Here is a 13915-nt window from a genome sequence, read left to right on the forward strand (position 1 = left end):
AACGAGGATTATTTTAAATTTTTTAAATTCCTGTCTCCGTGTAGAAAATTCACTTGTTGTGTTTTGTACTTCAATAAAGCAGCTGAGTTGTAATAACTGTTGCAGCTGTGTTTGTGTGGGGACCAGGAGGGGCTGAGCAGAGACACTTGTGGTGATGGTGGGAGCTTTCAGGCCTTCCTGGGAGCATCCCCTTTTTTAGATGGTTTGTCCTGCCAGGGTCCCTGCTGTGCCCTGGGCCAGCATCACTGAGAAGATGCAGGGGACAGATGAGGTTTGTGAAGTGCTCAAGTCTCAGTTTCGTCGGACCATCACTGAGCAGTTCATGGGATGGATAAACAGGAAAAGACATCTGAGGAAAGCAGAGAGGGTGTGAGCTGTGGCTTCCTATGTTCTCTGCCTCAGATGTGTGTGGCAATTCAGCTCAGAAACAGCTGGGAGGGAACACCCAGTGCTGGGAGGGCTGGGCACCACTGGAGGGGGAAGGTTCTGGAGAGACCCTCCAGGGCCTGGAGGGGCTCCAGGAGAGCTGGAGAGGGACAAGGGACAAGGGACAGAGGGACGGGACCCAGGGAATGGCTCCCACTGGGAAAGGGGAGATTGGGCTGGGATCTTGGCAAGGAATTCCTGGCTGGGAGGGTGGGGAGGGGCTGGGCTGGAATTCCCAGAGCAGCTGTGGCTGTCCCTGGATCCCTGGCAGTGTCCCAGGCCAGGTTGGATCCACCTGGGACAGTGGGAGGTGTCCCTGCCATAGCAGGGTGACTCTGGATGGGATTTAGGGTCCCTTTAACCCAAACCATTGCAGGATTCCCTGATCTGGTCTGGTCTCAGAAATGGAAGTTAAAGTGCAGATTACAAATAACACCATCCCATGGCTGGGATAAATCAGCTCAGACTGTGGCTCATCTTCCCAGACCTTCCCACCTCCCCAAATCCAATTTTACCTGTTTATCACAGTATCAGCCTGGTTTGGGTTGAAGGGACCCAGTGCCACCCCCTGCCCTGTCCAGCCTGGCCCTGAGCTGGAATTTGCTCCTTCCCCTGCCCTGGGATCAGGTGGAATGGAATTGCTGCCTTGCCTTTGGAATTTTACTGTGGCTGGAAATGAAGCAAAAGGTGCTGAGGCTGCAGGGGCTGAGGCTCTGGTGGATTCCTGAGCACACAGGGACAGATTTGTTCCCTGGGACAAGAGACTGGGGGAGCTGGAGCCCTAACGAGATCCTGCCTCACTGGGAGCTCGTTCAAGGCCACTCAGCTGCTTATTTGTGCTTTTGACTTTCAGTGAGGAGACACAAAGGGAGCTTGGGGGCCTTGCTGCTCCAAAATCCCTCTGAGATCAAGCCCAGCGTTCCCCCAGCACTGCCAGGGCCACTCCTGAGCCGTGCCACAAGCACAGGGCTGTGAAATCCCTCCGAGGATGGGGGCTCCAGGGCTGTGCCAGGCTGGACAAACCTTTGGGTGATGAAATTTCCCCCCAGAGCTGCGGGTGGGGGTGATCCCATCCAGCCTGCCCTGGTGTCTCCATGGGGATCTGGCCCTGCTCTCAGGTGGGCTGGAGCTCCTGGCGATGCAGAGCTGCCAGTGTTTACAGCTCTGGGGAAGGAGGCTGGTGACATTTGCAGGCACAGCTCCCAGCACGCCAAGCTGCTTTCCAAAAACTCAGGAAATTGTGCTTGCCTTGTGCTGATTCCAGAGTGGAGTCATCCCCTCCAAATCTACTGGACACAGAGACTTTTAGGGTAAGTTCAGCAGAGCTCTGGAAGTGGAATTAGGGCAGGACTGGGTTTTTCCTATGCTGTCGAGAGATTTGTGTTCTCAGCTATTCAGAATTGTCCTTTGATCAGCAGCACCCCCCAGGGATTGCTGTGTAGGACACGTGTGTCCACAGCCTGACCTGCAGCTGGGAAACCTCCTGGATGAGATGGAAAAGAGGTGTAAAAATCCACCTTTTGCCTTGAAATGTGCTTTATTTTAAAATGAGAGGCTTTTTTTCCCTTCAGAAGCACCTTCCGCTTCTTCCTTTGTGCTGTAAATTCCATCCCGAGGGAATCAGCCCTGATCCTCCTCTGTGGGGGCAGCCCTGTGGGGGTTTTTGGAGTCCTTCCTATGGAGAACCCCTTTCCAGCTGGTTTGGGGGTTTTGGAACCCCTCCCCTGGAGAACCCCTCTCCAGCTGGTTTGGGGGTTTTGGAACCCCTCTCCAGCTGGTTTGGGTGTTTTGGAACCCCTCCCCTGGAGAACCCCTCTCCAGCTGGTTTGGGGGTTTTGGAACCGCTCCCCTGGAGAACCCCTCTCCAGCTGGTTTGGGGGTTTTGGAACCGCTCCCCTGGAGAACCCCTCTCCAGCTGGTTTGGGTGTTTTGTAATCCCTCTCCAGCTGGTTTGGGAGTTTTTGTAATCCCTCTCCAGCTGGTTTGGGGGTTTTGGAACCCCTCTCCAGTTGGTTTGGGTGTTTTGGAACCCCTCTCCAGCTGGTTTGGGGTTTTTGGAACCCCTCCCATGGAGAACCCCTCTCCAGCTGGTTTGGGTGTTTTGGAACCCCTCTCCAGCTGGTTTGGGGGTTTTTGGAACCCCTCTCCAGCTGGTTTGGGGGTTTTGGAACCCCTCCCCTGGAGAACCCCTCTCCAGCTGGTTTAGGGGTTTTTGGAACCCCTCTCCAGTTGGTTTGGGGGTTTTGGAACCCCTCTCCAGCTGGTTTGGGTGTTTTGGAACCCTTCTCCAGCTGGTTTGGGTGTTTTGGAATCCCTCTCCAGCTGGTTTGGGTGTTTTGGAACCCCTCTCCAGCTGGTTTGGGTGTTTTGGAATCCCTCTCCAGCTGGTTTGGGTGTTTTGGAACCCCTCTCCAGCTGGTTTGGGAGTTTTGGAATCCCTCTCCAGCTGGTTTGGGGGTTTTTGGAACCCCTCTCCAGCTGGTTTGGGGGTTTTGGAACCCCTCCCCTGGAGAACCCCTCTTCCACCAGGGTCTCTGGGGCTTGGGTGGGTGTCTGGGGCTCGTCTGTGGTTGCTGGGCTCTGGGAGGGTTTCCATGGCAATGCATTGCAGTGATGATGTGAAACACGGCTCAGGTGCCCGATTTTCTTGGGAAAGGAGGTTCCCCAGTCTGTCCCTCTGCCTGGACGTGGCCTGTCTGCCGTGGGTGCCTGCTGGGGACTCTTCCCAGGATTTCTCTTGGCCCATTTGTTTTGTCACTGAGAGCACCACAGGAAGGCTTTGGAGAGAAGATGAAGGATTTGTGCCAAAGCAGGTGAGGAAACCACTTCCAGAATTCCAGGATGGTTTGGATTGCAAGGGACCTTAAAGACCATGCAGGCCCACCCCCTGCACTGGCACCTAAAATTAGATGGATTATGGGCTTTATTTACATCAGCCCACCCCAAAGTCCATCCCGTTCTTTCCGTGAGTGCATCCTGGATTATAATTCACTTTTCCTGAAACAATTCCCTGAGGAAGACATGACTTCCTGACTGGCTGTTCATTAGTGCAGATCCCACTTTAATCCAGTGAAGCAGATTTTAATATATTGTTTCCTTTGTGCTGCCTTCATGAGCCCGTGACTGCTCTTGGGGCCAGCTGAAGTCAGCGCTGGCCGGGGGCAGGAATTCAGCCTGGGGCGGGAATCTGGCTGGAAACGGGAAAGGCCCGGCTCTTTCACACGAGCAAGGTTTAAAGTCAAGCTTTTAGTAATATTTTTCTCCCTACATCAGCAGATAAAGTGAATTCTCCCGGCCAAATGGGACCCTGCGGGAGGGTGAGCGACCTCGGCGTGACAAATGGAAGCCACGCTGATTAATGCTCCTGGAAGGAGCTCAGATTCCAGGGGGATGAGGACACTTGTGAGAGCCTTCCTAGGGAGAAGGGGCTTCTCAAATCCAGGGAACAGGGACAGGAGGAGAGGGAACGGCCTCAGGGGAGCCTCGGGGTGTTGGTTGGCTATTGGGAAAATTTCCTCATGGAAAAGTTCTTGGGAAGGGTCTTCCCAAGGCAATGGTGGAGTCCCCATCCCTGGAGGTGGCACCCAGAGCTCTGGGCTGGTGCAAAGGAGGGGATGAGGCACAGCTTGGACTTGGTGATCCTGGAGATCTTTTCCCACCCCAACGATGCCCTGATTCTGTGACTGTCACACCTGAGGGCGTCCCTCGCAGAGGGACCTGTGCCACGTTAGGGGTGATGGAGCTTGAGCTGAGGAAGGCCCAGGCTGTGGCTGCCCAGGGTCACCCTCCCGTGCCCATGTCCTTGTGCTGGGGACAGGGAGTGCCTGGGAGGGGGAGCAGCCCTGCAGCCAGAGCCCCGGGGCCTCTCCTGTCTGTGACCCCAGGCCCTGGGTGCTCCCAGCTCTGGGTGACCCCAGCTCTGGGTGCTCCCAGCTCTGGGTGACCCCAGCTCTGGGTGATTCCAGCTCTGGGTGACCCCAGCTCTGGGTGCTCCCAGCTCTGGATGCTCCCAGCTCTGGGTGATTCCAGCTCTGGGTGACCCCAGGCCCTGGGTGACCCCAGGCTCTGGGTGACCCCAGGCCCTGGGTGACCGCAGGCCCTGGGTGACCCCAGGCTCTGGGTGACCCCAGCTCTGGGTGATTCCAGCTCTGGGTGCTCCCAGCTCTGGGTGATTCCAGCTCTGGGTGCTCCCAGCTCTGGGTGATTCCAGCTCTGGGTGCTCCCAGCTCTGGGTGATTCCAGCTCTGGGTGCTCCCAGCTCTGGGTGACCCCAGCTCTGGGTGATTCCAGCTCTGGGTGCTCCCAGCTCTGGGTGAGCCCAGCTCTGGGTGCTCCCAGCTCTGGGTGCTCCCAGCTCTGGGTGATTCCAGCTCTGGGTGCTCCCAGCTCTGGGTGCTCCCAGCTCTGGGTGATTCCAGCTCTGGGTGCTCCCAGCTCTGGGTGCTCCCAGCTCTGGGTGCTCCCAGCTCTGGGTGCTCCCAGCTCTGGGTGATTCCAGCTCTGGGTGCTCCCAGCTCTGGGTGACCCCAGCTCTGGGTGACCCCAGCTCTGGGTGCTCCCAGCTCTGGGTGATTCCAGCTCTGGGTGCTCCCAGCTCTGGGTGCTCCCAGCTCTGGGTGACCCCAGCTCTGGGTGAGCCCAGCTCTGGGTGACCCCAGTTCTGGGTGATTCCAGCTCTGGGTGCTCCCAGCTCTGGGTGATTCCAGCTCTGGGTGCTCCCAGCTCTGGGTGCTCCCAGCTCTGGGTGATTCCAGCTCTGGGTGCTCCCAGCTCTGGGTGACCCCAGCTCTGGGTGATTCCAGCTCTGGGTGCTCCCAGCTCTGGGTGCTCCCAGCTCTGGGTGATTCCAGCTCTGGGTGACCCCAGTTCTGGGTGATTCCAGCTCTGGGTGCTCCCAGCTCTGGGTGCTCCCAGCTCTGGGTGATTCCAGCTCTGGGTTCTCCCAGCACTCCCCTCTGCCCTGGGCTCACTCCCCTGTCCCGGGCTGGGTGCAGCTGCCGCCTGTGCTGGTGACAGGGGCCAGGGGCCAGCGCCGGCTCCTGCCCACAAAAAGGCCTTTTATAACTCTGCCCAGCCCCAGCTGCTGCTCCCAGCCCGGCTTGGCCAGGCCCCACAGCCGGCTGACATTCCTGGTGGGAGGCAGGGGCACTCCTGCCCGCCGGAGGGGAGGGCGAGGAGAACTGTCCCACTCTGGGGAGGAGCAGCGAGGCCACGCTCTGCTGGGGACACCGGTCCCGTCTGTGTCCTGGGATGTGTCCCATCTGTGCCCTGGGATCAGTCCTGATCTGTGTCCTGGGATGTGTCCTGATCTGTGCCTTGGGATCAGTCCTGATCTGTGCCTTGGGATCTGTCCTGTCTGTGTTCTGGGATCTATCCCATTTTTGTCTGTCCCGTTTGTGTCCTGGGATCAGTCCTGATCTGTGCCCTGGGATCAGTCCTGATCTGTGTCCTGGGATCTGTCCTGATCTGTGTCCTGGGATCTGTCCTGTCTGTGCCCTGGGATCTGTCCTGTGTCCTGGGATTTGTCCCGTTTGTGCCCTGGGATCTGTCCCGTTTGTGCCCTGGGATCTGTCCTGTCTGTGCCCTGGGATCTGTCCTGATCTGTGCCCTGGGATCAGTCCTGATCTGTGCCCTGGGATCAGTCCTGATCTGTGTCCTGGGATCTGTCCCGTTTGTGCCCTGGGATCTGTCCTGTCTGTGCCCTGGGATCTGTCCTGATCTGTGCCCTGGGATCTGTGCCATTTGTGCCCTGGAATCTGTCCTGTCTGTGCCCTGGGATCTGTCCTGATCTGTGCCCTGGGATGTGTCCCGTTTGTGCCCTGGGATCTGTCCTGATCTGTGCCCTGGGATCTGTCCTGATCTGTGCCCTGGGATTTGTCCCGTTTGTGCCCTGAGATCTGTCCTGTCTGTGCCCTGGGATCTGTCCCGTCTGTGCCCTGGGATCTGTCCCGTCTGTGCCTTGGGATCTGTCCTGTCTGTGCCTTGGGATCTCTCCCGTCTGTGCCCTGGGATCTGTCCTGATCTGTGCCCTGGGATCTGTCCTGTCTGTGCCTTGGGATCTGTCCTGTCTGTGCCCTGGAATCTGTCCTGATCTGTGCCCTGGGATCTGTCCTGTCTGTGTCCTGGGATCTGTCCCGTCTGTGCCCTGGGATCTGTCCCATTTGTGCCAGGCTGCTGATTCCCAGCCGTGCCCTCAGGTTCCCACCACACTTCCACAGTCCCTCTTGGCAGGGACTGGGTTTTGGAGCATTTGTCCTCTCATGTGTCCTCTCCTGGAGCTGGCAGGACCTGCAGGGTGGGTTGAAGCTTCAGGGGGACCTGTGGCTGTGCAGAGGGGCCCAGGAAAGGCAGAAGTCCATGGAATCCCATCCAGTGCCACCCCTGCCACGGCAGGGACACCTCCCACTGTCCCAGTGCTCCAGCCCCAGTGTCCAGCCTGGCCTTGGGCACTGCCAGGGATCCAGGGCAGCCACAGCTGCTCTGGGCACCTGTGCCAGGGCCTCAGCCCCTCACAGGGAGGAATTTCTCCCCAGAGGCTCCCCAAGGTGCTTGGGGAGGGCTCGTGGTGGCAGGAGGGGCAGCTCAGTGCCACTGACCCAGCTGGGGAGGGCTGGGGGCCGTGGGGGCTCGCAGGTGCTGGGGAAGCCCCCACCTCCATCCAGGTGTTTGCACCTGCGGGGTGCACCCGAGGGCCCCGCTCACAGCACCCCAACGTGTTTGGTGCCAGCAGGGCTCTGACTGCTGCTGCCACGGCTCTGCTCTGTCCATTTGTCTTTTGTGCAGGAAACCCCAGGAAAGTCCCCTGTGCCTTCCCCAAGGTCCCCAGAGCCACCTTGGGCCAGAGGTCCCTGCAGCACTCTGCGTAGGGGGCCTGGAAGCTGTCCCCGTTGTCAGGATAAAATCATTTCCAAGGCTTTAATTACTACCGTTAATCAATATTGCTGTTGGGATTTTAATAACTATTGATGAATCCTTGCATGGATGTGGCAGGCAGAGTTGGCTGGCCCCAGGGAAGCTCCCCGAGGGGCTGGGCGTGGCTGCAGGAAGGGAAGTGAGCACTCACTCCCTCTTCCCCACGCTCCCTGCTCCTGCTCCGATGGCTCTGGGTTGATGATGTCAATAAAACCCATCCCTGGAAGTGAGCAAGGCCAGGCTGGAGCAGCCTGGGACAGTGGGGGTGTCCCTGCCCATGGCAGGGGTGGCACTGGCTGGGCTTTAAGGTCCCTTCCACTCAGACCCTTCTGTGATTCTACAATTAATAGCATTAAGTAATGTTATTAATTAATATAAAATACTGATGTTAATAATCAATATAATTAATATTAACAATAACAACAACTGTGGAGCAGATTGAGGATCACAGAGGAGTCTCAGGGGTGGGAAATGTGGAGTTATTTAATTGCTTTAATCACTTTTCCCTGTCTCCTTGTGCAGGCAGCCTGTGGGCTTTCCTCAGGCAGGAAAGAGGGGGAAGCGGTGGTGGGGATGGATGGATGGATGATGGACGGATGGATGGATGGATGGATGGATGGATGGACGGATGGATGGATGGATGGACGGATGGTTGGATGGATGGATGATGGATGGATGGATGATGGATGATGGATGATAGATGGATGGATGATGGATGGATGGATGATGGATGATGGATTGATGGATGGATGGATGGATGATGGATGATGGATGGATGGATGGATGGATGATGGATAGATGGATGGATGGATGGATGATGGATAGATGGATGATGGATGGATGGATGGATGGATGGATGGATGATGGATAGATGGATGATGGATGGATGATGGATGGATGGATGGACGGACGGATGGATGGATGGATGGATGATGGATGATGGATGGATGGATGATGGACGGATGGATGGACGGATGGTTGGATGGATGGATGATGGATGGATGGATGGATGATGGATGGATGGATGATGGAGGTATGGATGATGGATGGCTGGATGAATGGATGATGGATGGATGGATGATGGATGGATGATGGTTGATGGGTGGATGGATGGATGATGGGTGGATGGATGGATGGATGGATAATGGATGGATGATGGATGGATTGATGGTGGATGGATGGATGATGGATGGATGATGGATGGATGATGGTTGATGGGTGGATGGATGGATGATGGGTGGATGGATGGATGGATGGATAATGGAGGGATGGAGGGATGGATGGATGGTGGATGGATGGATGGATGGATGGAGGGATGGATGGATGGATGGATGATGGATGGATGGATTGATGATGGATGGATGGATGGATGGATGATGGATGGATTGATGGTGGATGGATGGATGGATGGATGGATGGATGGATGGATGGATGGATGGATGGATGACAGATGATGGATGGAGCCGCGGCAGGCGGGGGAAGCCTGGGAGCCGCCGAGCCGCGGGTCTGGTTCTCATTAAGCGGCCGGGCCGGGCCAAGAAACACAGCAATAAATAAGGGCGAACAAAGCCGCCCCCTCCCCGCCGCCCCCCGGCCGGGCCGGCCGCGCTCGGGGCTCCGCGGCGGGGGAGGGACCCGACGGCATAAAGAGGAGGAGGTCGGGCCTGAGGCGCCGAGTCGGGGCGGTGACAGCCCGGGAGCGGCGGCATGGCCGGGCCGGGCCCCCCCGGGCCCCGCCGGGGCTCGGCCAAGGGCTGGGGGCTCCGCCTCGCCCTCCTGGGGGTCCTGCTGGGGCTCCCCCCGCGGGGACGGGCGGGGCCGGCAGGTAAGGGGGGCTGGGGGCGCGGGGTGGGGATGGGGTGGGATGGGATAGCGGTGGGATGGGATGGGATGGGATAGCGGTGGGGATGGGATGGGATAGCAGTGGGGATGGGATGGGATGGGATGGGATGGGGGCTCTGGCTGCGCTCGCTCCCCCGTGCCCCCGGCAGCCCCCAGACCCCGCGCTCCGCGGCTCCGCCGCCGTCCCGGCGCTCCGCGCTCGGCGCGGCCCCGCAGGGTCCCGCTGGCCGGGGAGGGATGGGCTGGGGTCCGGCACCCCCGGCACAGGGACGGGGCCGGCTCTCACCCCCGGAGCTCCGGGCCGGCTCAGAGCCCCGGTGCCGTGGCAGCTCCCGCCCGTGACTCTCGGGAAGGAGCTCGGGGTTTGGGCTGCCCTGCGGGTTTCGCCGTGAAACGTGGCTCGTTCCATTAGTGAGGAAATACAGATTTTCCCCAGAGGCTCCTATCACGTTTTAAATGGGAGCCGGAGGAGGAGAGGGGGGTGCCAGTTTCCCTTCGGCCGCCTGCAGCCTCTTCCTCATCCCTATTTCCTTCCCCAACCATTCCAAGTCAGAGCCGATGTTTCTCTACCCAGAGCACATTTTTTGTTATTATTTTTTTTTTTCACTTCCGAGCTTTGCTGGGCTCTCGGCTGCTGCTCAGAGAAGTTTTCCAGCTACTCCAAGGGAGCCGTGCAGCTGGGAGAGGAGCAGGGAGGGCGGTGGGGCCAAAACTCTGCCTGGATAAAGAGAGGAGAAGGGAAAGCTGCCCGCTCCAGTGGGATCCCGGGCTCTGCAGGGCTCCTTCGGGGCTCCCCCAGCCCCACAGCTCGGGGTGCCAACATCCCAAACGCCAAAGCAGCGCTGCTCCCCACAACGTTCCCAAAAAGGGCTGGAACGAGTGTTTTCCAGGAAATCAAGGGAAGGGGAGGGGGTGTGGGAAACCCTTTCTGTGCTACATTTGGGTTTATTTGAGTTAGATTTTGGAGGCCCCGTCTCGTGCTCCGAGTCTCTCAGATTCCCAGCAAAAACTACAAACAAAACAGTGGGAAATTTAAACTATCGTTAACTTAAATCTTGTCTCTTAAATCTCCTCGCTGAGGGATTTTTGGGACGTGGCCCGAAGCCCAGCCCAGCAGAGCCGCCCCTCGTGTCCCATCCTCTCCGCAGCCGGCGTGGGAGAGAGCTGGGGCCGGGGCCGGCAGCAGCTCCCTGCCCTCCTCCCTGTGGGAATTCAAGAGAGTGGGATTTATTCCTTTGCTCTGAAGTGGTAGGGCACCAAACCCCACCGGAGCTGCTCCCCCGGCGTGGCTGACTCCGTGCCTCAGTTTCCCCACGGAAAATGAGCTCGTGTGTGGCTGGGGTGGAGGGCTTGGCTCCCGCTTTGGGAGGAGGTGAGGAGAAGGAAGCTGGGATGGTGCCACCCCTTATCTGCAGCTATTCCTGGAATCTGATTCCATGCTGTATTTAATGGAACTGATTAAATACCTCTGGCGATAGTGCCGGGCCCTCCCGGGGGACAAAGGTGGCCGGGCGGGGTGACCTGATCCCAAAAAGCTCCAGCAGCAGTTCCCAGCCCATAACTCCACCTTTGTTTTCCTTTTGTCTTTTCAATAACTTCATCTTCCCTCGAGCCAAAGCCCTGGATCTCTGCAGGAACCCAAACAAGCCTATAAAATCACAGAGCCCCGAGCCCTGCTATTCCACTCTCTGAGTAAATAACTTCGCTGGGGAAGATAATTCCATCCAAGCCCTCCCTGACAACATTTGGCTTGGCAAGGTGGCCCAACCCTTGACATTTTTGTTCAGCCTCGTCCCCTCTCTGCAGCAGCTTCAGATTTTAATTTTTTGTTCTGTTGTCATCCAGGCTTAAGTCATCAGTGGCTGCTCCCTGTGCTGCAGTCAAATCCAGCCACATTGTTTAGGAAAGAAATAATCTTAGAAAGTCTGTCCGCCTTGTCTGGAGCCAAGGAATGGCTTGTGCTGCCTGCCTGGGGGGGCTGGGATAGCTCAGACAAACCCTGACGAGCCACAGCCCTCCCAGCTCCCCTGCTCCTGTCCCTGCTCCCTGCTCCTGCTCCTGTCCCTGCTCCTGCTCCTGTCCCTGCTCTCTACCCCTGTCCCTGTCCCTGCTCCTGTCCCTGTCCCTGCTCCTGTCCCTGCTCCTGTCCCTGTCCCTGTCCCTGCTCCTGCTCCTGTCCCTGTCCCTGCTCCTGCTCCTGTCCCTGTCCCTGCTCCTGTCCCTGCCCCTGCTCCTGCCCCTGCTCCTGTCCCTGTCACTGTCCCTGCTCCTGTCCCTGCTCCTGTCCCTGCTCCTGTCCCTGTCCCTGCTCCTGCTCCTGCCCAGCCCAGCCCTGGCTGCAAAGGGCGTGGCTGGATTTGGGGCGATGGAACCACACTTCCCCCAAATCACAGAGCCATGGAGCAGTTTGGGTTGGAAGGGACCTCCAAGCCCCTCCAGGGCCACCCCTGCCATGGCAGGGGCACCTCCTGCTGTCCCAGGCTGCTCCCAGCCCCAGTGTCCAGCCTGGCCTGGGACATCCCAGGGATCCAGAGCAGCCACATCTCCCACATGCCAGCTGCTTCTCCAGCGTGGAGATTCAGGGGATTTAGGCCCCTGTTCTGGGACCTGGGGGGGAGCAGTGCTCCTGGGAGCCTTCCAGGATGAAGGCTGAGCCAGAGGTGAGGGGCTGGGCTGGGGAGGGGGTGACACTGCCTTTGTGCTGGTGTGCATGCCCTGAAACACCCGAGAGGAGGCTCTGGATGCTGGTGCTCAGCTCTGTCCCTTCCCAAGTTCCCTGTGCTCTCACAGGGTCTGTTCAGCAGGTCTTCTCTTCCCCAGGGCCACTGTCCCTCGGAGAACGGGTCACCCCACACTGGCTCCTGGGGGGCCGTGCCCGGAGAGCCGTCAGCCTGCAGGAGCAGGTAAGGGCACAGCTGCTCCAGCTCCCTCCTCTGCCCAGAGTCCTCCTGGTGGGACACCATGGAGGCCGTGAGCCTGCAGGATCCATGGGCAGGGTGTGGATTTCAGGATCCATGGGCAGGGTGTGGATTTCAGATCCATGGGCAGGGTCTGGAATTTCAGATCCATGGGCAGGGTGTGGATTTCAGGATCCATGGGCAGGGTGTGGAATTTCAGATCCATGGGCAGGGTGTGGATTTCAGGATCCATGGGCAGGGTGTGGATTTCAGGATCCATGGGCAGGGTGTGGATTTCAGGGTTCCTGAGCAGGGTGTGGAGCTGCAGGATCCATGGGCAGGGTGTGGAATTTCAGATCCATGGGCAGGGTGTGGATTTCAGGATCCATGGGCAGGGTGTGGATTTCAGGGTTCCTGAGCAGGGTGTGGAGCTGCAGGATCCATGGGCAGGGTGTGGAATTTCAGATCCATGGGCAGGGTGTGGATTTCAGATCCATGGGCAGGGTCTGGAATTTCAGATCCATGGGCAGGGTGTGGAGCTGCAGGATCCATGGGCAGGGTGTGGAATTTCAGATCCATGGAAAGGGTGTGGATTTCAGATCCATGGGCAGGGTCTGGAATTTCAGATCCATGGGCAGGGTGTGGATTTCAGATCCATGGGCAGGGTCTGGAATTTCAGATCCATGGGCAGGGTGTGGATTTCAGGATCTATGAGCAGGGTCTGGAATTTCAGATCCATGGGCAGGGTGTGGATTTCAGGATCCATGGGCAGGGTGTGGATTTCAGGATCTATGAGCAGGGGGTGGATTTCAGGATCCACGGGCAGGGTGTGGATTTCAGGATCTAAGAGCAGGGGGTGGATTTCAGGATCCCTGGGCAGACTGGGGAGTTTCAGGATCCATCACCACCCTCAGGTGATGAAGAGGAAAAGCAGAGGATGCAGCTGTGAGTTAATTAAACATGGTGTTAATGAGTGCTGGGCAGGAGGAGGATGGCCAGGAGCTGCAGGGTGAGTGGAAGGGAGCTGGAGAGCTCGGAGAGAGGAGCCGGAGGTGATCTGTCAGCTCCTGGTTTGGCTGGGATCGGAGGAGCAGCCAAGGGAAAGTGCTGCCAGATCTCTGCCCTGCAGGGAGCAGAGGACGGCTCCTCCCAGGGCTGTCACCCCCTCCCTGCCACCCCTGCTGTCCCCACATCCCTGGATGAAGTGCCTGTGGCCACCCTGGCCGGGGCTTGGCCCCTTGCCCTCCGGGAGGGGCTGGGGGCTCCTTTGGGCAGGTCCAGCCCTTCCAGCTCTGATTCAGACGGCTCCGAGGGGCTGCTCTGCTTGGGAGCAGAGCTGAGAAGACTCTGCTGGGAGGGGCCTCTGGTGGCATCTCACCTGAGATGGTCCAAGCCAGCCCTCCTTGCTCCAGGAGATGCCAAAGGCGGAGCCAGCTGGGCTCGGGAGGGGGGTTTGTGCTGCCCTGGCTCTTCCAGGGGCCGGGCCGTGCCTTTTCCAGGGGAACCTGGGCTGGCTGCTCCTGCAGGAGCTGAGGGGCCCGAGTGGGTGCTGTGCTCGGCCTGGAGAAATGTCCCCTCCCTGGAGAAATGTCCCCTCCCTGGAGAAATGTCCCCTCCCCGGCGGGCAGCCCCGGCTCCGTCTATATTTAAGCTGGAAGCCATTTGAGATGGGAACACACGGCAGGGCAGGTTTATTTCTGCTCCTGCCAACGCCCCGGAGCCCCAGGGGGTGCCAACCGCAGCCGGGGCATTCCGGGGGCTGCGGAGCCCGGGGGGCTCCGGGGTGGCCGCGCAGGTCCCGCCGTGTTTGCTGGCATCTGCCGTGCCTGCAGCCCCAG

The 13915-nt window shown here is 58.7% G+C and overlaps 1 protein-coding gene and 1 long non-coding RNA gene across 2 annotated transcripts in view; both read left to right on the forward strand.

Moving 5' to 3' along the window:
* The window catches only part of LOC137473298 (uncharacterized), a 179070-nt gene that overhangs the window by 24865 nt on the left and 140290 nt on the right, over window positions 1–13915 (forward strand). The gene's annotated exons all lie outside the window — the stretch shown is intronic.
* The window catches only part of ADAM33 (ADAM metallopeptidase domain 33), a 33171-nt gene continuing 28249 nt past the window's right edge, over window positions 8994–13915 (forward strand). Inside the window, exons 1-2 of the mRNA XM_068189171.1 lie at window positions 8994–9163; window positions 12001–12083. Coding sequence (XP_068045272.1) covers window positions 9046–9163; window positions 12001–12083 — 201 coding nt within the window. The 5' untranslated portion in view covers window positions 8994–9045. The remainder of the gene's footprint in view (window positions 9164–12000; window positions 12084–13915) is intronic.

The sequence above is a fragment of the Anomalospiza imberbis genome, chromosome 4 (assembly GCF_031753505.1).
Source record: "Anomalospiza imberbis isolate Cuckoo-Finch-1a 21T00152 chromosome 4, ASM3175350v1, whole genome shotgun sequence".
NCBI lineage: Eukaryota > Metazoa > Chordata > Aves > Passeriformes > Viduidae > Anomalospiza > Anomalospiza imberbis.